This window comes from Primulina tabacum, chromosome 5 (assembly GCF_025594145.1).
Source record: "Primulina tabacum isolate GXHZ01 chromosome 5, ASM2559414v2, whole genome shotgun sequence".
Lineage (NCBI taxonomy): Eukaryota > Viridiplantae > Streptophyta > Magnoliopsida > Lamiales > Gesneriaceae > Primulina > Primulina tabacum.
The window spans coordinates 17572126-17599477 of record NC_134554.1 but is presented as its reverse complement, the minus strand read 5'-3'; the positions used below and the strand labels follow the sequence as shown (position 1 = coordinate 17599477).

Here is a 27352-nt window from a genome sequence, read left to right as displayed (position 1 = left end):
CAAGAAATACCCTCAAATCTCATACTTTAAAATTTTTTTAAAGTGCAATTTTTTTAAAAAAGGGCCAAAGTATGCAATTTTTTAAATCACAAAGGGCCAAAGTAATTTTTTAAAAAAAGACAATTAAAATTATAATATTATCTTTTATATTTCCATTTTTTTATATTAATTATTGAAAAAGAGAAAAATTTCATTATAATATTATCTCAAATTCTATCAATCAAATCAAATCAAATATACTCTATTATATTATTAAACTTTAGCATCTCATACTAAATAACTTTGATATGTAAATATGGCACTAAAGTTTCTTTACAGTTTTACCATTTATAATATTCGTTAGTTAACCTTGCTGGTGTTAGTTTATTAGTAATTTTTGTGAATATCTCAATCATTTTTCGATTTTTTCTCTATTTTATCTACATGTTCAAATTATCTCAGTGATGCAGCTAAAATAAATGAGTCATGTAGACTGCACACGCGAGATCCGACTGGTTAGTAAACTGGTCCACTTGGCTCGTAAATGAGCTCACTTGGCTAGTAAACGGATCCACGTAGACAATACACAGTTAATTTGCGGGGCGTCATCTGCGTCACGAACACTCGTCAAGTGGGCGTCGGGAGGGTTCCCGACGTAGACACTCCGACGTTCAAGTCAGTAAGCAGTTCAAAGAAAACTCAGAGAACTAAAGAACTTTTATAAAAAATGAGAGCTTACCTTAAATTGTCAAGAAACTCCTTTATTTATAGATTTTTAAGAGCGTCTAATGGGCTTGGGCTTCTGCAAGCATAATCAATAATTTGAACCTCAATAGCGCTAAACCCAACTGATTTTATTAACCCAACAAATAATTGGTCTTATACCCATCACTCAAATCTAAAATATATATTTTTTATGCAAAAATCAACAAACACTAAAAAAAATTTAATATACATATTTTTTACCAAAAAACATTAGTTAATTATTAAATATTATATTATATTCTACTCAATGTTTAAATAATCGCAGCATTATTTATCATTTCCAATTTGATGCAGACTGAGAAAAGAACCATCCCCAAAAGCATTATTGCATGGAATCGGATTCTCATATTTACTTTCTGGCAGGGAATCGGACTCTCATCACCCACCCATGTACTATACTACAGTAAATATTTAATTTTTACCTTTTTATTTTCCACTACATGAACCATGGTTACGTTAGGTGTATGATAACTATGAATCGTTACAGTAAAATCAATGAAATTTTTATTTTTCTTATTTATTTTTTTACTAGCTTTTTGAGAATATATTTGTAGAGAACAATCTCCGAAAAAACAAACAAACAAATAATCAAATGATCGAAAACTTGAAACACATATTAATATTACTTAAGGAGTATGAGTATTGAGTCGGAATAAAAAATGTGTAATGAGTTGGAATTAAAAATTTCAAATGAGTTGGAATAATTATTATTTTCTTTGAACTAATAATCACATGCACTATTTGTAGCTACCGAGAAGTCATCTTCAAAAGCCACAATGAATGGGATGCATTTCTTCTCAAATATTACATGTCAATAGACACAATGTTATATTAAAAAAACTGAAAAATAATTTACAATAATTAAAACTGCATTTGGCAGTTAATTTCAATGGCCATGTCATTTTTAATTAAATTTATAGATACTGATATGAAACTAACATTTTCAATGTACATTTCCAACGGCTAAGACTTTGAAGTTTTTAAATGAAATCAAGATTTTATCTAATTAATTATATTGAACAAATTCTAACATAGCTAAGGTGCGGGGAATTGTGGGCATAGACGATGGAACGAGCCCATCATGCCACTTTAACCATTATGATAGAACAAATGAATCTATTTTAAATAACCAATATGGCAAAGAGTCCGATAAAGCAAAGCTTCAAATGTATCGCATTTGTATGTATAAATAGTTGACATATTTATAAAAAGTTAACGATGGTTGTTTAATTACATATTAAGATAGTCAAAACAAAGTTGTAGGATGACTTTATTTAAATTGATTCTACGAGATTAAAATATATACGATACTAAAATTGACATTGCCACTCTGATTATTTTTTAACAAGAAGTGTTGTATGAATCGTTCCCAAAGTATTGTATAGGGCTAGTGATAGGTTGGTTATAAACATAATATTTAAGATGTTTAATCATTATATCCTTGATATATAATCTCCCAACTAAAATTATTAAATATGCATTGTTGTCCTTTTCAAGTCCATGTGAGGTCCACTTATTGACAAAAACTTGTGTGAGACGGTCTCACGGGTCGTATTTTGTGAGACAGATATCTTATTTGGGTCATCCACGAAAAAATATTATTTTTTATGCTAAGAGTATTATTTTTTATTGTGAATATCGGTAGGGTTGACCTGTCTCACAAATAAAGATTCGTGAGACCGTCTTACAAGAGACCTACTACCACTTATTAATATAGATTAAATTTAAATTTACAGCACATACATGCAAAAGAAAAATGACTCAAGAAAGACGTTGCGGTATTTATAAACAATCACACACAAATGTTGACCAAGCACAAAATAACAATTCACAAGCAGCAGTTCAAAATACAGCCAGCAAGGCTCACAATAATAAAACTAAATACAAACTCACCATAACAACTTCAGATAACCAAACAAACACACATGACATATCTCCGGTAAATAAAATACGACATAAAGTCGACAAGGACTCGAAATAATATATATGAACTAACTTTGAGACTTCAACTCTGACAACCGAGAAATCATATCTCACTCACAAGCTCTACGGGCAGAATCTCCGCCTGGTGCTGTAAAACTACTTAGGTTATCCATGTATAATTTTTAAATAACAATTGAGAGGTGTTTTTTTTTATGTTTTTATAATCGAAAGGCAATGATAAAAATTAAAACATAATATCTTTAAAATTTACTTTTTTTATATAGAAATAGTTGTTCAAATGTGTATTTGTACTTAAAATATTTTATAAGTTTTTTTAAAATATTTTCTAAAAACATTTTATAAGTACTTGTCTAAACAGAGTCTAAATGCCTCAAATATTAGTATAGACGAGTCTTCAACTTCACTTGGCATATTCTTTTTTTCTCTCTACTTGAAGCTCTCAATGTAGCATACAGGAGGACCATTTGGCTTTCGGGGTAGATTTATCATTTATGCCATGAGCAAAAGATTTTTGGAATATGTATTTTATGTAGAATAATAATCAAAATCCAGCCTTTTAGCGAATCCATACTGAAATTGAAATAAGGGGGTGTATTCAATGTAGGAGATTTATTGATTTTAATGACTTTTGTAGATTTTAAAAGTCTAGATGTATTCAATTAAGACTTTTGCATACTCTATAAAAGTCTAGTGGTATTCAAAATAAACTTTCATAGAGTTTTAAAAAATCAAGTGGTATTCAACATTAACTTTTAAAACTCCATAAAAGTCTACAAGTATTCAAATTTTCAATAGACTTTTAATAAATTCATTGAATTCATTAACATACAAACATTAAAGCCTAAGGTACAATTATAAATTGTCAAAAATTGTATTAGGTTCAACCCAAATATTTGGATGGATTTTTAAAACTTCTAACTCATACACAAGCTATTTATTTCTCTCTCTATCGCTTCACATCACCTCTCTTCTTATCTTCTCTCCTCTCATCTATCCCTATCGCTCTCTCAAATTTTCGAAATGTGTCTCTATATATATTTTCATCTTTCCTTTTAAATTTTTCATTTTTTGGCTAATTGTTCATTTAATAAATTTTTATTTTAATATCATAGGAAATTTCGAATTCTAAAATTGATTTTGTGATTTTTAATTTATGTTTTATACAAATTAATGTAATATTCAACAATAATAAAAGATGATCCAAAAAATGCCGCTTAATTCTTAATAATTGAATAACCTCGCAACAACAATGATTTTTTAAATTTTTTTAGCATATTCAATTAATATGTAAGCTATGATATTTTTATATAAAATCAATGATAAATAATATTCTTTTCACATATATATTATCAATTAAAAAACAAGGTTACATATTAATCAATTGATGTATTTTTAAAAATTTACAAACATGCATACGAACCCACATATATACACATATAAGGATTAAATGATAAAATAAAAAAATAAGAAATTAAATAAACCACCAAAAGGCAACAATATTTTGTGGGTTGCTGCGTCTTGCCTGTATCAAAGAAATGAAAGCCACAAAATTAAAATCAATGAAAAAATGAATATGAAAATACGAATACTTGTGTGATCATCTTGTATCAGTTTGATTCCACTTTGTTGTAGCGATATTCTCTGTCTCTCGGGGATAACATTGATTTTTCGCATATTCAGTTATGGATATATCATTGCTCTAGTACCACAATTCTCTTAGAGCGTCAAGTATGTGACAACTTAGTTTTAATAAACATTTAGTGAAGGGGATTTTAAAAAATTTGCATACAAAATTACGGACGTTACATCTCAAATTACGTGGCTATGTTTATTTAAGAAGAATGTGAATCCTCAATACATTCTATGATAATTAAGATTTGATCAAATTTCCTAGGCACAAAGACCTATGAGTTGAGCAAGTAGTAGTGGAACAGGTGGTAGTAGGATGCATCGAAGCGGCTTGCCAATGACATGGATCATGGATAGAAAATTTGTCTAAAACATTTACGTGGGGTTCATCGTTAATCTTCAACATCTATGTTTACTTTTGAAATTTCCAAACCAGCCCACGCATGAGCTGCCCTCTGCACAGATTCATGCGCGAGCGCCCACACACACATGCAGATATATATATATACACACACACCCACATTCGAACAAGTCTTACTGGAAATATCTTAAAGGCGCAGTCTCCTAAATCTTTAATTCAAAACGTGGATAGATCATAGATGGCATAACTTTTCAGGTATGATTCACGATATTAAAAGAAATCAAAGTATTTAGTACAAATATCAAGAAATGGAATTTTGCTTGTCTTTGATATGAGAGAAGATGGTTTTGAGATGATCCCGACGGTTGGGAGACACTAGAACGCGATCAAAGTCGGGAAAAAATCTGCACTTTTCGACCTCCCTCTGAAAACTCTTTATTTTTCTCTCTACTGATTCTGACATGAAGTGGGCTTTGGAAAGAGTTTCCCTCCTTTTATTTTTTAGACTTAAAAGTTTCTATTTCAATAATAAAAGTGCTAAAATATTAAAATGACAAAAGATTATTTAAAGGTGAGCTTGAAAAATATAAAGTATAGCAGAAAATTTTAGCTCATCAATAGTCATTGACAAAATTAACTAAATTACTCTAGGGGTCTCACACGTAATAATATAGACATACACATTCAAGTTAATGAAAAAAATATCATGTGCAAGAATTTTGAGTTATAATCAAAATCAAGATATAGATTAACTAAAATTACAGAAAATAATTAAACATCAAATTATATATAATAATTAATAAAATATTAAATTTACTTATTAAAACTGATTATTATTTTCAATTTATAAGTCAATAACATTTTATAATTTTTTTTGTTATGTAGTGTAATAAATTTTTAATTTTTTTAATAAATCTAATTTTAAAATTATAAAAATTTAACGATGGTTTGTTTAATTACATATTAAGATATTCATAACATAATTGTAGGATGACTTTAAATTGATTCTAGGAGATTAAAAATGTCACTCACTGATACATACGATACTAAAATTGACATTGTCACTCTGATTATTTTTTAACAGGAAGTGTTGTATGAATCGTTCCCAAAGTATTGTGTAGGGCTAGTGTTAGGTTATAAACACAATATTGAAGATGTTTAATCATTCCTTCCTTCAACTTTTTTATACTTGATATATAACCTCCGAACTAAAATGATTAAATGTGCATTATTGTCCTTTACAAGTCTATGTGAGGTCCACTTATTAATATAGATTAAATTAGCAATATAGATTAAATTAGCGGAAAAATGATTTAATATACTTAAAAATGGATCTCAGGTCTTGGAAAAATTTCGGCATGATCTTCCTGTAAATAGCACATATCAAAAATTTAAAATACATGCAAAAGAAAAATGACTCAAGAAAGATGTTGCGGTATTTATAAACAATCACACACAAATGTCGACCAAGCACAAATTAACAATTCACTAGCAGCAGTTCAAAATACAGCCAGCAAGGCTCGCAATAATAAAACTAAATACAAACTCATCATAAGTTCATAACAACTTCAGATAACCAAACAAACAAACGAGGCATCTCTCCGGTAAATAAAATACGACATAAAGCCGACAAGGACTCGAAATAATATATATGAACTAACTGTGAGACTTCAACTCTGACAACCAAGAAATCATATCTCGCTCACGAGCTTCACGGGCAGAATCTCCATTTGGTGCTGCAAAACTACTCGGGTTCTCTAGGTATGGTTTTTAAATAACAATTAAGATGTGTTTTTTTTTAATGTTTTTATAATTGAAAGGCAATGATGAAAATCAAAACATAATATCTTTTAATTTTAAAAAGTTTTTATAGAAATAGTTGTTCAAATGCGTATTTGTACTTAAAATATTTTATAAGTTTTTTTTAAAAAAAATATTTTCTAAAAAATTTTTATAAATACTTGTCTCAAATATTAGTATAGATACATCATCTTGAACTTCAATTGGAATATTTTCTCTCTACTTGAAACTCTCATTGTAGCACAATGACTTGCAAAAAAAAAAAAAACAAAGAAAACCTATCAAGCCAGAAGAGCGGGTAATTTTGATTGCGTTTGTTCAAAATTTAAAATCACATATATTTTTTTGTATAAGGTTTTCATCAATCTCAAGATTTTACAAGAGCATTATTAATTTACTAACACATAAATATGCAAAGAAAACTTTTACTTTTAGAAAATAGTTTAATAAAATATTTATTTTATATTATTATTAGACATGCATGAGTTAAATAAAATTTTCAATTAAAGTCATCATCATTATTGTACGTAGGTAGTATTTGCAAATGTTTTTTAAAAAAGTGATTATGAACTTTTTTTTAAAAAAAAATTCATTTTTTTTAAAATAATAATTTATAATCACTTTTTTTAATCATTTGTAAATTCTACCTTAACTGTATACATATCTTTTTTTTTTTTTAGAGTTTTCTAAATCCTTTACTATTACATATTTTGTCGTATTATATATATTTTTATGTTGGGTAGGAACTATTTAAAATAAACTTGAAAGAGTTTGCAATATTAATATTTTGCCACGAAACTCGCATCAAAGGACAAATTTTGTCCATAATTATGGTTGCCAACCAAAATCGATTTAAAAATATTTATTTTTCATAAATATTTACAATATAGGGAAAAAAATTCTAGATATGCACAACACATCCTCAAACATACAAGTTTTTATTAAAAATTACTTGGTCAAATTGACGACAATTTATCTTGATGAATGATGGTGGTTGTATTCTATTGTTGATGGTAAGTTTTATCATTTTATTGAGAAGATTTAAAAATAATTAGATTTCTGTCCGAATGGTTTATTAAGTCAAAATATATAGATAACAATTGCGGGTTTTCTCATTACAAAAAAAAAAAAAAAAAAGCTACAGATTTACACTATAACAATAATAAGTCTCAAAAGCATTTTAAACCTTTTTTCCGCTGCAGCTTTAAATCAAACCATTATTGTTTGATCATTAATTGTCATTAGAGTAAATGGACCTCACAATAACAATAATCAGTCTCAAATGCAACGGTATAACATATAATGAAACGATCTCGAATGCAACGATATCATAGATGATGAAAAGAATTCCAAACAAAATTCATATTTTGTCTTTATTTAGTTATTTTTAGAAATGGTTTTAAATTTTGCAATATCTGGTTAATGAGGGTATATTATAGAGAAACAAGAAAAATGATACCAATGGTATAAACTGAACTATATATATGAGATAGTCGACAAAAGAAAAGAAACTTATGTAATTGAGATGCACATGTTGTTTGTTTGTACAACTAGTTGGAAAAATAAATGATAAAATAAAAAAATAAGAAATTAAATAAACCACCAAAAGGCAAAAAAAAAAAAAGAAGAAGAAAATGTGGCATTTTCTTAACTAAACAGTCATCAAATGACAAACAAAAAGAAGGAGTTTTGACATTTTCTTAATTAAATAAATAAAAAAAATGATTGTTTGAAATTACAGATTTGTCTAACATTTTTAGTTATGATCAAAATTAAATTAAGATAAAATCGTAAATTTCTCTAAAGTTTCACAAAATTAATCAAGAATCAACTGTTAAAGAAATAAAAAGTGTTGAATTTTAATATAGTACGATATAAAATACTAATGGGGTCCTATTTTTTTTTTTAAAAAATGATAAATCACACACTATTATGTTATTATATGTATATAATATCGATTATCATGCACATTAAGTCTTCATTATCATACTAGAACATAATCTTGGATATATACTCCGATTTTAAAATCGATATATTCAAATTCAAATTCAAATTTTCAGAAAAATACTAGTAAGATGAATTTAATTATATTAAATCTTTATTAGGAAGATTTTGATTATAATTTATAACTAAATAGAAATATAATTAAAAACTAGTTTTTTTTAAATATATATATATATATATATATATATATATATATATATATATATATATATATAAATAGTTTTATCAGCTGAGTCAATTCCATTGGACCACATTTCTATAATAATTGATTCATAAATCACTTTGACATAAATTAAAGTTTAAGGTACAGGCAAATCGGGAATTGATTTTCGACATTAATAATAAAAATCCATAAATACTATATATATGAAATTTTCGGTTCAAATTTTGAAATTTGATACGATTATCACTACTTTTTTGTTTTGGTTAATTTTTGTGTATTATATATGTTAAAATATCCATAAATGATATGTATGATCATTTACCATTTTTCGGTTCAAAATTTGAATTTTAATAGGATGTTATCATTTCTTTTTAATTTTCTGTTAATTTTTTATGTCCATAAATTTGTGAAAATTTCCATAAATGACATATACGATAATTTACAAATTTTCGATTCACAATTTGATATTTGATAAGATGTTTTGTTTAAAAATGAGCATAAATTGGCATAAAATTTGATAGGATATATGATACACAAATGGAACAATTATTCTCTCAAAATTTTCTTTTGTTTGGTTTACCATATATATGTTTAACCAGTTCAACCGGTTGAATCGACGGTCGGACCGAAAAACCGTTATATTATATAAAATAATAATATAATCTCATAAATAATATATTTTAAATTATAAAGATTTTAAGTGTGTATATAAATAATAAAAAAATTTAATTATCCAAGTTTAAGATCTAAACATACATATAAATTTTATATAAATATACAAAAAAATTATATTTACCAAAGTTTAAAACCTAAACAACTATATACATATATTCAAAATACCAATTATAGTTCTGTATTTTTTTAAAAACAAAATATAAATTAAATAAATTATATTATTACTAAAAAAATATTTTTAATGAAGTTCAAATTTCAAATAATCATGTATATTTATAACAAAATATTAAATTTAAGATTTTAAAAATTGAAAAAACAGTTTATAACCGGTTCAACAAGTTTGACCGCTAAAACGGTTTCATAAACTATTTAAATATTGTTCAAATACAAAACCATGATAGAAAATTTCTATCAAAATACACAAATGACTCCTTTATTTAGAGCTATTCATGAAATAAACCTTTCAACCTTGCACCGGGCGCTGGAAACTACGATTGTTTCGTTGTTACGGTCTACTTTCATATAGAAACAAAAGAATCACACGTTGGAATGCATCTTTCATGATATTGAGTTGTATAAATTTTTTCTTATACATATTCACTAAATATATGAAAGTTTATTTTACAGGGTTCATCACATTTATAAAACAACAAACAAATACAAAATCATATTTATAAATAAAACAAATGTATGCGAGATTTTCGATGACATTTTTCCATATGAGATGTTTGATTTCAAGAGCTTTAGAGATTTGAAGAATACATATGTCATTGATGGAACTAAATTTTTTGGTACATTAGTTTTTTTCTTCATGTTTTATGGATATATCATATTTTATACCAGTTTTTTGTTTACTTGTGTTTTTTTATTGAGTAAAAGTTTTTATTAATAGAGTGAGTCTCCGTCTCACGGATCCTAATCTGTGAGACGGGTCAATCCTATCGATATTAACAATAAAAAATAATACTCTTATCATAAAAAGTAATACTTTTTCATTGATGACCCAAATAAAGATCCGTATCACAAAATATGACCCGTGAGACCGTCTCACACAAGTTTTTGTCTTATTAATATTTTACGGATCTAACACATTTCCTATAATTTATATATATTTTTTCCTAGATATCACTGGCAAAATGGTATCAAGAGATTTGCCTCAAAATAGAGAATTTCGATGGACGTACTACGAAACATACAGCAAGAAGTGTTGTATGAATCGTTCCCAAAGTATTGTCTAGGGCTAGTGATAGGTTGGTTATAAACACAATATTTAAGATGTTTGATCATTCCTTCGACTTTTTTTTATCCTTGATATATATAATATTTGAACTAAAATTATTAAATGTGCATTATTGTCCTTTTCAAGTCCATGTGAGGTCCACTTATTAATATAGATTAATATAATCTTTAAAATATTTTATAAGTTTTTTTAAAATATTTTCTAAAAACATTTTATAAATACTTGTCTCAAATATTAGTATAGATACGTCATCTTCAACTTCACTTGGAATTTTTTTTCTCTACTTGAAACTCTCATTGTAGCACAATGCCTTGCAAAAAAAAAAAAAAAAAAAACAAAGAAAGCGGGTAATTTTGATTGTGTTTGTTCAAAATTTAAAATCACATATATTTTTTTGTATAAGGTTTTCATCAATCTCAAGATTTTACAAGAGCATTATTAATTTACTAACACATAAATATGCAAAGAAAACTTTTACTTTTAGAAAATAGTTTAATAAAATATTTATTTTATATTATTATTAGACATGCATGAGTTAAATAAAATTTTCAATTAAAATCATCATCATTATTGTACGTAGGTATTATTTGCAAATATTTTTTTTTAAAAAAAATGATTATTAACTTTCTTTAAAAAGTTTTCAAAATTTTGCAAAAAAATAATTTATAATCACTTTTTTTTTTTATCATTTGCAAATCTGTCTTAACAGTATGCATATATACTCGTATGTAAAGAAAGACAGATTGAAGAGTCAAAGCTAACCAATTCCTTTTGGCTGATATTACTACTAGCAAAGAAAACCAAAACTTCAAAAACCAAACCAGAGTAACCACTGTAGACTTAAGATCAGTATAGCAACAAAACACTTTCATTTTCCACAAACTACTCACTCACAAGTACTAGCAATTCGGTCCATAATATTCGCTGCTGCATCCTTTGACTCCTTGAGCAGTTTGATGCTATTCTTCAGCCTCATACGTGTTTTTGCCACAGATGGTGACTCGTCCAACATCCGCTCCATTAATCCATTTCCTTCAGGTCCCACCAGCCCATGAATGATCTCTCTTTCCATATCTTTGTTCAGAAAATTTTGTATGCCAAACAATAAATGCAGGGCCATACAATCCACCAGTCTCCGAAGGACAATCCTCCAGTATGCAGTCATCCTCATTTTCAAGTCAAAAGCTTCTTCAACGACGCCCACTTTGCTCTGCAGGTGAGCAACATCTACCACCCCAAAACCAATAATATTCACCGTTGAGAAAAGTGAACGACCATTGACTGCTTCCATTAGCTTCCCTCGGTTAGACATTAGTTGATTCCATGCAGTGGTGTATTCAGGATTACAAGTATAAGCTGTCAGTTTCTCCATCTCGACAATATCCATTACCCAGTCGATGGATTGTTGCTTCTTCTTTCCAACAAGAGTTTGCGCTGCTCTTCTCGTTGAAGGCAAAATTTGTGGGTACTTATCACATTGATGAGTTAAGACTCTAACAACTACACTTTCTATATAGTTCTGATACTCACGGGAAATTTAGGGTCCGCTCCCAGCAAGTGTCACTAGTGCAGACGCAGGGTTTTGAAATTGTCCTGAGCTTGAAATCACGAAAAAAACCGTTAAAGGGGGCCAGGAGGGTGTCCTTGCGTAGCCCCTCCGACGCTCAAGTCAGTGACTGAGAATATATAGGGGGAACAGCTAAGGGTGCTGCTGAAAACAATATAGTGAATGAAATATCATACGCTCAAACCTGGTATTTATAAGAGAATACCTGGGCCCTTGATGGGCCTGTCTTCCATTTGGGCTAGGGATGGGCCAGGGATAATGGGCTCATCCATGGGGTATCACCAGTCTCCCCCTCCCGAGTCGAACTGAATCGCAGGTTCGAAGTTCGATTAGTCGTGCTGTCCTCGGGTTACCGGGTGCGAGTTGTGCATTATCTTCCAGCCTTTCGTCAGTCCCCAAAAATTTGGAAACAAATCAAATCGTAATCCTAGCACCGCTTCATCATCACCTCGCCATCACCCGAGCTACCGCTTCACCCCGCGCGCCGGCCCCGCCACGCCCAAGCTACCGCTCCACCATCGCCTCACCCGGCGCACCTCCTGCTCGCCCAAAGCTTCACCCCCGCTTGCCCGGCGCACCTCCTGCTCGCCCAAGCGCCACGCTCGCCCAAGCTTCACCCCAGCTCGCCTGGCGCACCTCATGCTCGCCCAAGCGCCACGCTCGCCCAAGCTTCACCCCAGCTCGCCCGGCGCACCTCCTGCTCGCCCAAGTGCCAGGCTCGCCCAAGCTTCACCCCAGCTCGCCCGGCGCACCTCCTGCTCGCCCAAGCGCCACCCCAGCTCGCCCGCTCTCGGCACAGCGGTCGCCCAGCACCGCGCGCAGACGCTCGACCTGCTCCATGCTCGCCCAAGCTCGCCCCGCGTCGCGCATCCTGCTCGCCCGAGCTTCACCCAGCTCGCCCGGTGCACCTCCTGCTCGCCCAAGCGCCACGCTCGCCCGCCTTCTGCTCTCGCCATCGTCTGCCGCGCTTCACCCTCGCCCTCTCGACGCTCGTCTGCCATCACGCCGCATTCACGCCCAAGCACCTTCTTCGCTCTCGCACGCTCGTCCAACCAGCGCACGCTCGCCCAACCAGCGCACGCTCGCCCATCACACCTGCTGCGTGCTCGCCCCGCTCCCTTCACCTTCTCGCCCCATCCCCTTGTCAAGTCGACCTGCCGAACGCACGCTCGCCTGAGCACTCGTCCAGTACGTTGAGAATTTTGATACATTGCCTTGCGATTGGTTGTGTGATTTCTGAAAAATTTTTATGGGGGCGTTGCCCCCACGACCAGACCGGGCAGGTCGATCCCCGCAACCTGACCGGGCAGGTCGAACCCCGTAATTTTCGCAGCGGCAAACATTGTTCGTTAATGACAAACGAAATAAATTTTTCTAACACAATATGCCCTCGTCGCCCCCATCTTCAAGGTCCTCTACTAAGCTTTTGAAGGGAAATAGTTTCCACTTCCCCGTGCCCTTGACTCCTCTGCTAACATAGTTCATAGCAGGAAAATAAAATTCAACACCTCCACCCTCTAACTCCTCTGCTAGGTGACGCCATAGCATGAAAATAAAATTCAACACCTCCACCCTCTAACTCCTCTGCTAGGCGATGTCTTAGCAGAAAAATAAAATTCAACGCACCCACCCTCTAACTCCTCTGCTAGGCGATGCCTTAGCAGGAAAATAAAATTCAACGCCCCCACCCTCTAACTCCTCTGCTAGGCGATGCCTTAGCAGGAAAATAAAATTCAACTCCTCCATCTAACTCCTCTGCTAGGTGATACCTTAACAGGAAAATAAAATCAACACATCCATCCTCTAACTCCTCTGCTAAGCCAGGCCTTAGCAGGAAAATAAAATTCAACGCGCTCACCCTCTAACTCCTCTGCTAGGCGATGCCTCAGTAGGAAAATAAAATCAACACCTCCACCCTCTAACTCCTCTGCTAAGCCGGGCCTTAGCAGGAAAAATCAAACTCTCACCTCATCATCTCATAACTCCTCTGCTAAGCCGGGCCTTAGCAGGAAAATAAAATCAACACCTCCACCCTCTAACTCCTCTGCTAAGCCAGGCCTTAGCAGGAAAATAAAAATTTAACACCTCCACCCTCTAACTCCTCTGCTAAGCCAGGCCTTACCAGGAAAATAAAAATTCAACACCTCCACACTCTAACTCCTCTGCTAAGCCGGGCCTTAGCAGGAAAATAAAAATTCAACACATCCACACTCTAACTCCTCTGCTAAGCCGGGCCTTAGCAGGAAAATAAAAATTCAACACATCCACACTCTAACTCCTCTGCTGGGTGATACCTTAGCAGGAGAATAAAAATTCAACACCTTCATCCTCTAACTCCCCTGCTAAGCCGAGTCTTAGCAGGAAAATAAAGATTCAACGTCTCCACCCTCTAACTCCTCCACCCTCTAATTCCTCTGCTAGGTGATACCTTAGCAGGAGAATGAAAATTCAACGCCCCCACCCTCTAACTCCTCTGCTAGGTGATACCTTAGCAGGAAAATAAAAATTCAACGCCTCCACCCTCTAACTCCTCAGCTAGGTGACACCTTAGCAGGAGAATGAAAATTCAACGCCCTCACCCTCTAACTCCTCTGCTAGGTGATATCTTAGCAGGAAAATAAAATTTTTCTTCTACACGCTGCTCCTCTACTAGGCGATGCCTTAGTAGGAAAATAAAAGTTCTCTTCCACCCCAACTCTGCTCCTCTGCTAGGCGATGACTTAGCAGGAAAATAAAATCTCTCTTCCACCCCAACTCTGCTCCTCTCTCTTCCACCCCAACTCTGCTCCTCTGCTAGGCGATGCCTTAGCAGGAAAATAAAATCTTTCTTCCACCCCAACTCTGCTCCTCTGCTAGGCGATGCCTTAGCAGGAAAATAAAATTTATTTCATCCTCACAATACAACAACATCCATGAACTTAATATAAGAACTTGGTTTTATTGAATTTCAACTGATTACATGGGAAAATGCAAAGATGAAATACATCAACAATAAATTCAAGAGTAATATTTTCTGAGGTGGTAAGCACTTCAGGGTCTCTTTGAAGCCTTGCCCTGCGCTTTCTCCAACTTTTATACTCCTCTTATACCTTCACAGAACAAAGTTACCCACTTAGAAGCTTCTTCGAATGACTCTACAACTGCAAGACTGAGCTCAAGCTTCCATGCGAATGCTCGCGACCTCTCTTTTCTTCTTCCTTCACGATTCTTTCATAACAAAGACGTGCGACTTTTTGGTCCCCGCATAGGACTCCAACTCCTTTTCCCACAGGAAACTTAAGCTTTTGATGATAACTGGAAGCTACTGCTCTAAAATCCTTCAGGGCTGGTCGTCCTAGAATTCCATTATACGCTGACGGGATATCTACTACAGTGAAGGCTATCATCTTTGTTACCCGCCGAAAATCAGTCCCCAAGGATAGGGGAAGAACAATCTGACCCAAAGGCAAGATGACGCGTTCTGCAAACCCATACAGCGGGGTGGATATCGGCTCAAACTCAAATCCTCCCATCTTCATTTGATCCAACGTGCTCTTGAACAAGACGTTCACAGAGCTTCCATTATCAATAAATATTCTCGCCACATCATAATTGGCAATGGTGGTCGTTACCACCAAGGCATCGTTATCTGGAGTCACAACGCCTCAGAGGTCTTCCAGCCCAAAGCTGATGACGGGGTCTTGTGGTAAGTCTGCACCCCTAGATATCTCAAAGTTCTCCAACCTTCTCCCATGTGCCTTCCGAGCTCGCCCAGAGTCTCCATCAGTAGCACCCCCCGAGATCATATGAATCATTCCTCTCGTAGGGTGGTTATCCTCATTCATTCCCCTCCTCGGTTCGACGAGCTCCTGAGAGACATCTTGACATCGACCTTCCCCTCTCTGCTCCCCGATCCTCTGATTTATCCATGGAGGGCCTTGACCACGCCTAGGGGGCGAGCGAGACCTTTGTCGACTCCTGAATGAGGATCTTTCTCGTCTATCCCGTGAAGGCAATCTAGCACTGCACCCAACCCTTCGCGACTTCTCCCACCTCCCCGCGGGCTCCCTCACCTCGTCCCGACTCCTATCCAGGGGAACATGGGATGAGAATTGTCTTCTACTACTAGTTTTGTCTTCCTCTCTTTCCCCCGCACCCCTCTTCCTTCTTCCTTTCTCCGCTCCCTCAACTCTACTTCCTCCGGGCCATTTCTCCATCCTTCTGTACCGTTGGGCATCTTCCAAGTTTACATATTTCTCAGCTCGAGCCAACAGATCATCATAGCTCAACGGAGGCTTCTTGACCAGCGACTTGAAAAACTCCCCTCCCCTCAGTCCTTGTGTGAAGGCACTTATCATGATGTCAGGGGTAGCCGCTGGTATTTCCAGCGCTGCACTGTTGAAACGCTGGACAAATTCTCGCAAAGTTTCATTCTCTTGCTGTTTCATCACGAACAGGCTCAAATAATTTTTCTGGTGCCTCTTGCTGCTAGCAAATCGGTGCAAGAAGGCAACTGAGAAGTCCTGAAAAGAACGTATAGAGCTGGGCTGCAAAGTGTTAAACCACTGCTGGGCTGACCTCACCAACGTGCCCAGAAACACCCTGCACCTGACTCCATCCGAATATTGGTGCAACAGAGACGCATTCTCAAACCTCCCCAAGTGTTCCTCGGGGTCAGTATGTCCATCGTACTCTCCAACATTCGACTGTCAAAAATTTGGAGGAAGCCCTTCTTCTAAAATGGTTAGTGAAAAAGGACTTCCTCTCTTGGGTGTCGGCGCTCTGCTCCCCAACTGCTGCCTCAACATTTGTATTTCTTTCCACATCTCCTCTATCTCCGGATTCTCTTCACTTGGGAGGGGTCGCGTCTCCTCCCCCCTACTCTGACTGCCCTCCACATTCTCCTCTTGCTCCTGGCGAGCGGCTTGCTCTTCTACAAACATAGACTCTTTATTCCTCTTCATTGCCTCATCCACTGTCCGGGTGATAAATTGGCCCAACTGTTCCAAAGTCAAGTTCCCAACATTCTCATTGGGATGGGTTTGCTCGACCCTTGTATCCTGAAGGGGCTGCTCGGTTCTTGTCTCTGGACGAGGTTGTTTCTGTCTCGTCTCGAGACCCGGTTGTTCCTGTCTTGTCTCACCATGAGACTGTTCGGGTCCCCTTTGAGGACGCGATGATGCTGAGGTAGCTCTTCTACTTCCTTTCCTGCCTACCATCTCTACGTCTCAACTCAAGTTTTCCCACAGACGGCGCCAAGTGATACTCACGGGAAATTTAGGGTCCGCTCCCAGCAAGTGTCACTAGTGCAGACGCAGGGTTTTGAAATTGTCCTGAGCCTGAAATCACGAAAAAGACCGTTAAAGGGGGCCAGGAGGGTGTCCTTGCGTAGCCCCTCCGACGCTCAAGTCAGTGACTGAGGATATATAGGGGGAGCAGCTAAGGGTGCTGCTGAAAACAATATAGTGAATGAAATATCATACGCTCAAACCTGGTATTTATAAGAGAATAATTGGACCCTTGATGGGCCTGTCTTTCATTTGGGCTAGGGATGGGCCAGGGATAATGGCCTCATCACTGGGCTATCAAGTTCCATACCTTATCGACAAATCCAAAGGGCGTCGAATAAATTCCTTTTATCTTTCTTTGGAGCAGTGCGTGGAACGCAGCTCTCGGGAGGAAATTTGGCAGCCCAATTCCTTTGGTTTCCTCCAAAACATTTATCTCATTGAGTAAAAACATCCCTTCAGGATCCGTTTCAGGACAGTTAGCCTGCAGTTCTGCTGAGTACTGGTCCAGCATTTCAGCAATTCTTGCGGTACAATGCATCTCCATCACGTCAGGATACTCCTCGAATTCCCCTATTTGCATAATCTTTCTCAGGGATTCTTTCACACAGCCAAGCACGTGCATGAAGGCTGTCGTAGCTTCAGCAACAGAGCTCAAACTTTTCGGCAACTTATTCATTTCATTTATGTTTGTGGATAGCTTATCATTGATCTTCCTAAAAATGTCCGGCAAGCATTTACCAACGATTGAAGCCTGAATTTGAACCAGCTTTTGCGCCAAAACAGGTATCCCGACCATTGACTTGCTTATACCGGAGAGAAGGTGATGATCCTTGAAAAGCCTGGCTTCTTCATCTCTCGCTTCCTCGTAAGACTCGTCCCCAATACGATTCCTCACGCAGACATAGCCAAGGCCTATGTTCACGTCATTGGCAGTGACCTTCTCCAGCAGGCCTTCCGGGTTTTTGTCGGCTTTGGTGACAACAGCGAGAGTCCTCTCCCCGTTTTTGTCAACTTTTTGAGACAACCGGATGGATTCACAAGTGGTGAAATCCACACTCGCAGACAACACGTTCAAGATAACACTCTCCTCCGGTGTAATGAACTCCATGATTATCTTTGAAATCTGCTCGTAGATGTCTTCGGGCTGCCCGTGAACAGCCACACGAGTTATCCCAGGCAAGTCAACCATCGTCAGATCCGGGACCCCATTCTTCTTGACGATCAATGTCAAGGGAATTTTAGAAACCCCCTTCCCTTTCCCAGCAATCTCATCCGTGGCAGCAGTTATATCGTCGGATATACGTTCTTCATCAGTGTTAATGACTTTTCCATCGAACTCCAAGAAAAACTCCGGTCGAGGATGGGAATAATTTTCCAGCCTCAATATAAGCGGAACCCTCGTGCAAATTCCTTGCCCCCTCGGGAGGCTGATTCCGGCAAGGGATTCCAAAACACTGGACTTGCCAGAAGAATGGTCCCCAACCACCACGATAGTAGGCAATTGAATGTCTTCTTGCATAATGTTTAGGTTGCGCAGCTTATCAAAAACATCGAGAAGCGGGCGGATACGATAATTGTAACAAGAAACTAAAGGGCCTCCGGTGATGGTAAGCCCACTCATCCTTTGCACAGTATCAATTGCTGAAGATGAAATCTTTGAACAAACAGACTTCACTTGGAGGGTAGACATGATAGTTAATTAACGACAACACAAAGAGGCTTCACTCGTGAATGGAATGGCGATGAACTCACGAAATAATGAGAAAATTCTAATACATGATTTGTTGAACGAATACTATATTTATTGGCAAAGACTCCACGGGGAGATATGTTTCCCTGCAGTTTGAATTCTTCTAGATAAAGATTTAGATGACGTATTTGTTGTAGATATTTGTTGATTTTTTTTTAAATAAGAAATTACTTTCGCATAATCTGATAGATTTTCACATAATCTATTAAATTTATTTTGAGACTTTTATTGACTTTTGTAAACTTTTTTGTACCTATAAATTTTGTAATTTATTATTGTGTTTTTTAAAATTTATTTGCACTAAAAATTGAACTATTTTGCATAATCTCACATATTTCTAAAGATTTTCACGGTATCTTGTGATTTATTTTGCATGGCTTTTATCGATATTTATAAACTTTTTCATAGAAACATATGGATTTTGTAATTTATTATTATGATTTTTTTAAAACTTATTTGAATTAACAACTAAACATGAAAAACTTTTACTTATTTTAAATAGTTCTCTCTCTCAATATAATATTTTTTTTGACAAAAACTTGTGTGAGACGGTCTCACGGGTCGTATTTTGTGAGACGAGTCTTTATTTGTGTCATCTATGAAAAAATATTACTTTTTAAGCTAAGAGTACTACTTTTTTGTGAATATGAGTATGGTTGACCCGTCTCACGGATTAGGATCCGTGAGATGGTCTCACATAAGACCTGCTCTATTTTTTTCATATTAATTTTACGAAAGACAACAAATAAGTCCTTACTAAATTTATTGCAGTTAAACTTTAATGCGTGGGTCTCATGTGAGACCGTCTCACGGATCTTAATCTGTGAGACGAGTCAACCCTACCCATATTCACAATAAAAATTAATACTCTTAGTATAAAAAGTAATACTTTTTCATGGATGACCCAAATAAGAGATCCGTCTCACAAATAAGATCCGTGAGACCGTCTCACACAAATTTTTGTCAACTTTAATTATTCAAGTCAATTCAACATGTTTATTTAAATATTAATATTTTAAAAAATACAAAATAATAATTTTCAATATTAATAAATAATCAAACTGTAAATAATTTCATTCATTTTAAATAAATTTTTGTATATAAAAAATATATCAATTTTGTTTTTGACAGTATGTCAAACAAAAAAAATAAACAAGACAATTATTTGTACCTACAAATAAATAATAAATATGTTAAAATATTTGTAATTAGTATAAATTTATAAAATTTTAATAAATTTAATTTATTATAGTTATTCTTATATATCTGTGTTGATAAACTTCTAATATATATATATATATATAGAGACACACACACATACTAGCCACTGAGGCACACACGTTGCGTGTGTCATGAATATATGAGCATAATATATTAAACATTAATGAATACTAGTAAAAGATGCACACGTACGCGTTGCTTGTGTTATTATTATTTTTAATTTGATCAAATAATACTAAACAATTAACACGAAATTATTTTCAATTTAGAAGAGTTGTTCGATTTAAAATAAAAGTCTTGTTTAGATTTTTTTTATGTGAAATATGGAGTGACCTGAGGAGGTTTTTAGTTGGGTAAGAATGATAATTATGGAATTAAATATTTTGGTGTCTTCTAATGTAGTTACTCTAAAGGTCTCACACTTAATAATATAGACACACACATTCAAGTTAATAAAAAAATATCATGTGCAAAAAATTTGAGTTATAATCAAAATCAAATATAGATTAACTAAAATTACTGAAAATAATTAAACATCAAATGTTATATAATAATTAATAAAATATTAAATTTTACTTATTTTAAACTGATTATTATTTTCAATGTATAAGTCAATAAAATTTTATAATTTCTTTTGTTATGTAGTGTAGTAAATTTTTTATTTTTTCATACATCTAATTTTAAATTTTATGAGATTTTTGGACTGAAACTCCAAAAATAAAATAAACGATGCTAATAATTTTGATTTTAAACTATTGTTAACAAAAAAATAATGTTTTTAAAATGTACAAATAAAATAAAAAATATATGGATGAAAAAAGAATGAAAATTAGTGTTTGTATTGAGAACGTGAGTTTGAGAGATTTTCCAATTACATGCAGATTTAAATCTTTAAGTTGAATCAAATATATTTTTTGACATTTTATTGGGGAACCTTAGATCTTAATTCTTGTACTTAATAGAATTTCATGGAGTCATTAAAAGTATATTGATATTTTGGAATACCTATAGACTTTTATAAAGTTTTTAAAAGTCAAATTTGAATACCATATGACTTTTAAAATTCTACAAAATTTTACATTGAATACCATTAAAATTTCTTCACTTAATGTATGTTCATAAACGCCTAATGAATGATTATTATTGTTTAAACAATATGAATATCTAAAGACGTTATTTGAATTTCAAATTAAAATTTTAAAATTTCCGTTATATCCTCCACACAAGAAAACCGATTTTCACCGTTGCATCTTGAATTATTCATCAAATCAAAAATTATAAGTCATTCCATTATAGTACAAATTAAACCGAACAAAATCAAAATGATTCGGAATTTGGATTATATATATATTTCATAAATCGAAAAACCGAATTGAATTTGAACAAAATAAAATCGAACCGACCAATTAATATTCATATAACCAGTAGCATTACAAAAAAAAATTATATAACTATGAAGAACTTATTTTCTTGCATTTTACTAGGGAAAAAACTCAAATATATTAATTATTTCCTAAATAATTACATGTGTTTCAAAATTATTAACATTTAATCACTAACATTTTATCCAAGACGTATGCATGAATATTGACCAAAGGCAAAAAAAATCGGAAAAAATCATTATTGTTTTGAAGAATTCACCAGTATAAGTGAGAAATTATTGTAGAATAAAAGCACATTACTTCTATTCTAGTTCATGCTACCCGACAAGCTAGCATGATGAAGCATCCGGCTGATGTTATGTCAGAAGCACAGCCCGGATGGTGTTGTTGGCTTGCTGGAAGTCGGTTTTAGGTCATCGGATATTCAGATTGTTAGGTAAGATTTTTAATGAGGTGGGGCCCACATTAAAAATAAAATAATATAAATCCACAATCCCACGTCGAAAACTTTACAAAATCTGAACGAATTAATTGGTTATAAATAGAGCTCAATTCCTTCAGTTAATGTATCCCAAAATCAAAAGTTTTTCAGCTTTGATAAAAAGAGAGAGCATAGAAAAAAAAGAGTGTATTTTTTTCTTGAGTGCGGGAATTCTCTTCTGTGAGTTAGAGAAATTATTTTCTCGGTATACTACTCGGGTTGAGAGTGGGAAATATTGAGTGTATTGGTATATACACTTGTTGTAATATTTCTTCCGGTTATAAAAGTTGCAGTGCTCCGTGGAGGTAGCCTATATTGGGTGAACCACGTAAATCTTTGTGTTCTTGTTGGTTATTTTATTCCGCAAATTTGGGTACTATTATCATCGTGGTCGGCATCACTTCGGGGTAATTTTCCAACAACTGGTATCAGAGCCTTGTTATGAAAATTCTTAAGAATTCTGAGTATGCACTGTGGTTGCAGATTTGTCTGATCTTCCACATCAGAAAAGATTTTTTAGATTTTTTGCTAAGGCTAGAGAAGTGATGGCCGGAGATGATGGATCGGGACCGGGAATCAACAAGTTCGACGGAACAGATTTTTCGTTCTGACGGTTACAGATAATAGATTATCTGTACAGTAAAAAGTTGCATCAACCTCTATCTGGAAAGAAGCCGGAAAAGATGGAGGATGATGACTGGAAGCTTCTTGACCGACAAGTGTTAGGTGTAATACGATTGACTCTAACGAAGAACGTGGCACATAACGTGGCGGAGGCAAAAACAACGAAGGAGATGATGTCCATTTTGTCGGACATGTACGAAAAGCCATCGGCAAATAATAAAGTACATCTCATGAAAAAGTTATTTAACTTGAAGATGAGAGAAGATGCATCGGTGGCTAAACACATCAATGAATTCAATACGATTGTTTCACAGCTAACATCGGTTGAAATTAAATTTGATGATGAGATTCGGGCACTTATTCTTTTGGCGTCTGTACCAGACAATTGGGAACCGATGCGGGCAGCGGTTACCAACTCTGTTGGAAAATGGAAACTACAACTCAATGATGTCAGAGATCAAATTCTTGCCGAAGAAGTGCGCAAGATGGATTCTGGTGAAGGAACATCATCGAGTTCTGCTCTAAATCTCTAGAATAGAGGAAGGGGCAGGAGTGACGAAAAGAGTTTTAACCAATGGCATGGTAGGTCCAAGTCAAGAAACGAAAAATACAAAACCAACTTTGAAAAGAATGTGAAGTGCTGGAGCTGTGGTGAGACTGGTCACTTGAAAAAGAATTGCAAATCAACAAAGAACAACGCTAATGTTGTTACTGAGGAGGTACGTGATGCTCTATTACTATCCATGAAAAGCCCTGTTGATTCTTGGGTTATGGACTCAGGAGCTTCGTTTCATACCACTGGTAATCGTGATGTATTCGATAATTACATTGCGGGAGAATACGGAAAAATTTTCCTGGCTGATGGAAAACCTTTGGAAATAATTGGTATGGGTGATATCCGGATGAAGATGACAAATGGATCTGTCTGGAAAATTAACAAAGTAAGGCATGTACCAAAGTTGACACACAATCTGATTTCAGTGGGACAGCTTGACGACGAAGGTCATAAGGTGACCTTTGGTGATGGTTCTTGGAAAGTGAAAAAGGGAGCCATGATTGTTGCTCGGGGAAAGAAAACTGGAACACTTTATATGACTTCCAGTTTGAGAAATAAATTAGCGGCTGTGGATGCGGGAGCTAATTCAAGTCTATGGCATAGTAGGCTTGGGGATACGAGTGAAAAGGGAATGAAGATGCTTGATTCAAACGGAAAGCTACCACAATTAAAGATCGTTGAACACAAGCTGTGTGAAGCTGTATTTTTTGGAAAGCAGAAAAATGTGAGCTTTTCAAAAGATATCAGAGAACCGATATCGGCAGATTTGGAGCTGGTACATACTGATGTATGTGGACCATCTCCTGTGACATCCCTTGGAGATCACTCAAGATATTATGGCACTACTGTTGACGATTCGAGCAGGAAATTTTGGGTTTATTTTGTGGAAAATAAATCGGATGTTTATGAGATCTTTTAATAGTGGGAGTTAGCCATGGAAGATGTGATGGATTCACTGTCATCCAATCACATGTGAGAGTTGTCAGAACTTCCTGAAGGTAAAAAGATTTTACATAGCAAGTGGGAGTACCGGTTAGAACATGACGATAGCAAGCGGTACAAAGAAATACTTGTTGAAATGAAAGTCATTGGTTACACTGATGTTTTCTCTCTGGTGGTAAAGTTAACTACTATCATAACTGTACTTGGATTGATGGTAAAAGAAGATTTACATCTGGAATAGTTAGATGTAAAAACGATGTTTCTTCATGATGAGTTAGATGAAGAAATGAATCAATCACAGGGATTTGAAGTACGAGAGAAAGAGAAAATGTTGTGCAAACTTCAGAAGAGCTTGTATGGTGTCAAACAAGCTCCAAGACAGTGGTACAAGAAGTTTGATGGTGTAATGAATAATGATGGTTTTCTGGGGTATCAGGCTGATCACTGCTGTTATGTGAAGCTTGATGGTTATTATATCATACTACTAATATATGTAGATGATATGTTGATAGCAGGAGCTTGTCTGGAGGAGATTGATAAACTCGGGAAACAGTTATCAAAGGAATTTGCTTTGAAGGATTTGGGGTGCTGCAAAACAAATCTTTGGAATGAGGATCCTTAGAGATCGGGTGAATGGAGTCTTGAAGCTTGAGAAGATTCGTGGAAGCAAGAATCCAGCTGATATGCTCATGAAGGCTGTTATCATTGAAAAACTGAAGTTGTGTTTGACTTCGGTTGGTCTCCTGGACTAACAAAGGAGGTATGAGCTGCTGCACTGATGGTGTGAAGACATGATTGAAATCAAGTCTTCAAGTTGGAGAATTGTTAGGTAAGATTTTTAATGAGGTGAGGCCCACATTAACAATAAAATAATATAAATCCGCAATCCCACATCGGAAACTTTACAAAAAAACTGAACGAAATAATTGGTTATAAATAGAGCTCAATTCCCTCAGTTAATGTATCCCAAAATCAAAAGATTTTCAGCTTTGATAAAAAGAGAGAGCATAGAAAAAAAAGAATGTATTTTTTTCTTGAGTGCTGGAATTCTCTTGTGTGAGTTAGAGAAATTGTTTTCTCGGTATACTCGGGTTGGGAGTGGGAAATATTGAGTGTATTGGTGTATACACTTGTTGTAATATTTCTTCCGGTTATAAAAATTGCAGTGCTCCGTGGAGGTAGCCTATATTGGGTGAACCACGTAAATCTTTGTGTTCTTGTTGGTTATTTTGTTCCGCAAATTTGAGTACTATTATCATCGTGGTCGGCATCACTTCGGGGTAATTTCCCAACACAGATGCTCTTCGGGCGTTTCTTTCGTGCTACACGATCATGATCATAAGTAAAACTGACATAATACCTACCCAAACCAGAGAAAGACGTTATGTATAGCTGAATTATTAACTCATGACAGTAAGATTAGTATATATTCAAAGCTAAATCAACATAAGCTCATGAAACCGAGGCACTAATGTCACCGCAATCAGTTCTTCATCTACGCTGGTCTCTGAACTCCAAGAACAGATCAATTCTCGAAGCTTTCGATCTGGAGTGCTGAAGTCATTAATCATCTCCCGCGGTGGTCGTTCGAGATTTGAAGGAAATGCAGCTTGTTTTGCCTTAATTTTTTCCGACATGTGTCGAACTTAATGTAATAAGTGCAAATTGCAAAGTTGGTGAATGCCAAGTGCATTAAATTAAGGAGATAGATGAACGAAAAAATGCAAAATCCCAATAAAAATTATTCCTACACCTTAACTTTGGATAAGGGTGGACAAATTAAAATACTAGTCTAAATAGTATATGGTGCTTAATTACACTTTCTCAGACATATCATAATAAAATAAAATAAATAAAACAGAAGACTAATCAAAAAATTGATAATTAAGAATTTGAATTTTAGGAATTACTTATACATGTATATTCATCATATCAATTAACCTCCTAAAAAAATAAAATAAAAAAACTATATATTGTAAGGCCATATTTGACAGAGTCACAATTAGTCAATCAGTTCAACAACGAAATTAATTTTTCGTAGTCTAAAAATTGGGTAATCAATTAATTAAGAGCGAGAAACAAAATGAGATAAAACTGTAATTTAATTTTGAAATATCATGAATGCAAATAAATATTAAAAAATTAATGTAAACATTCATCTACACTTGCCCATTCAAATCCTTATGAATTTGGTGAAGAACTTGGTTCTGACCAAAATTGGCATACATAATTATTAGACTTAATTAAAAAAATTAATTGTTAAGTTTATGTAGTTGGATCCACAAGACTAAATTAAAATTAATTCTGTTTTTCTAAACTAAACTCGGAAAAAATGATCTCTTTACACAAACAATTCGTAAATTAAAAACTATAAAATTATGTACGCTGATGAAAATGTAAGCTGGGTCGAGCCGAGTTCATGAGCCTGTCCGCGAGCCAGCTCGAGCTCTACCTTAAAAACTTAGTGTTCATGATGTTGCAAGCTGATCGACTCGTAATATCAAAACAAAGTTTTAGATATTTTAATGTGAAAAATGACAATTAATTAGTCTTCTAAGTTTTTTTATTTTATATTTTCATCCTCTAAATTTTCAAGTTGGAATTTACGACCGTGACATTTATTTCGTTGGTTTTTAATTTTATTACGTCGGGATGTTAAGCTGATGTCAAATACGTAAACAATTTTCCCATGCCATCAAACATTTTCAAACACACCAAATTCTAACCTTTTATGGACCTAATGATTTTAATCTTTAAATTACAAACATAATTAATGAATAAAAACATCAAAGACTTTACAATAATAAATACACATGCATACACAAACAAATGAACACAGTTATTCACCACGTACTGTAGACCCTGGTTTGCATGCAATTATACATGTAATGCTACTGATTCGTAATCCAACATGGTATCTTGACTAGATTAATTAATGGTAGCCATAAGCAGGGGACGCCTGTCCATGCATTGCTCCGCCTCCTCCACTAATCTCTCCA

At 34.5% G+C, this 27352-nt stretch overlaps 1 protein-coding gene across 2 annotated transcripts; it reads right to left on the bottom strand.

Moving 5' to 3' along the window:
* Positions 1-11310: 11310 nt before the first annotated feature.
* LOC142547175 (dynamin-related protein 4C-like) lies at positions 11311-19126 on the bottom strand. Of its 2 annotated transcripts, none has more exons than XM_075655325.1 (2): positions 17685-19126; positions 11311-12065 (listed from the first exon to the last, which is right to left on the bottom strand). In XM_075655325.1, the coding sequence occupies exons 1-2, from the start codon at positions 19085-19087 to the stop codon at positions 11447-11449; spliced, it is 2022 nt and encodes a 673-aa protein (XP_075511440.1). In that variant the 5' UTR covers positions 19088-19126; the 3' UTR covers positions 11311-11446. The 2 variants fall into 2 exon arrangements, with proteins under 2 accessions (XP_075511440.1, XP_075511439.1); XM_075655324.1 differs by having other exon boundaries at positions 11311-12085; positions 17705-19126.
* Positions 19127-27352: the final 8226 nt, after the last annotated feature.

Bases quoted from the DNA above. Each gene is read 5' to 3' on its own strand.
- LOC142547175 (XM_075655325.1), bottom strand. From the start codon at position 19,087: ATGTCTACCCTCCAAGTGAAGTCTGTTTGTTCAAAGATTTCATCTTCA. The intron at 12,066-17,684 runs GTGATGAGGCCA...CTATATAGAAAG, and splicing joins GTATGGAACTTGATAGCCCA to TGTAGTTGTTAGAGTCTTAA.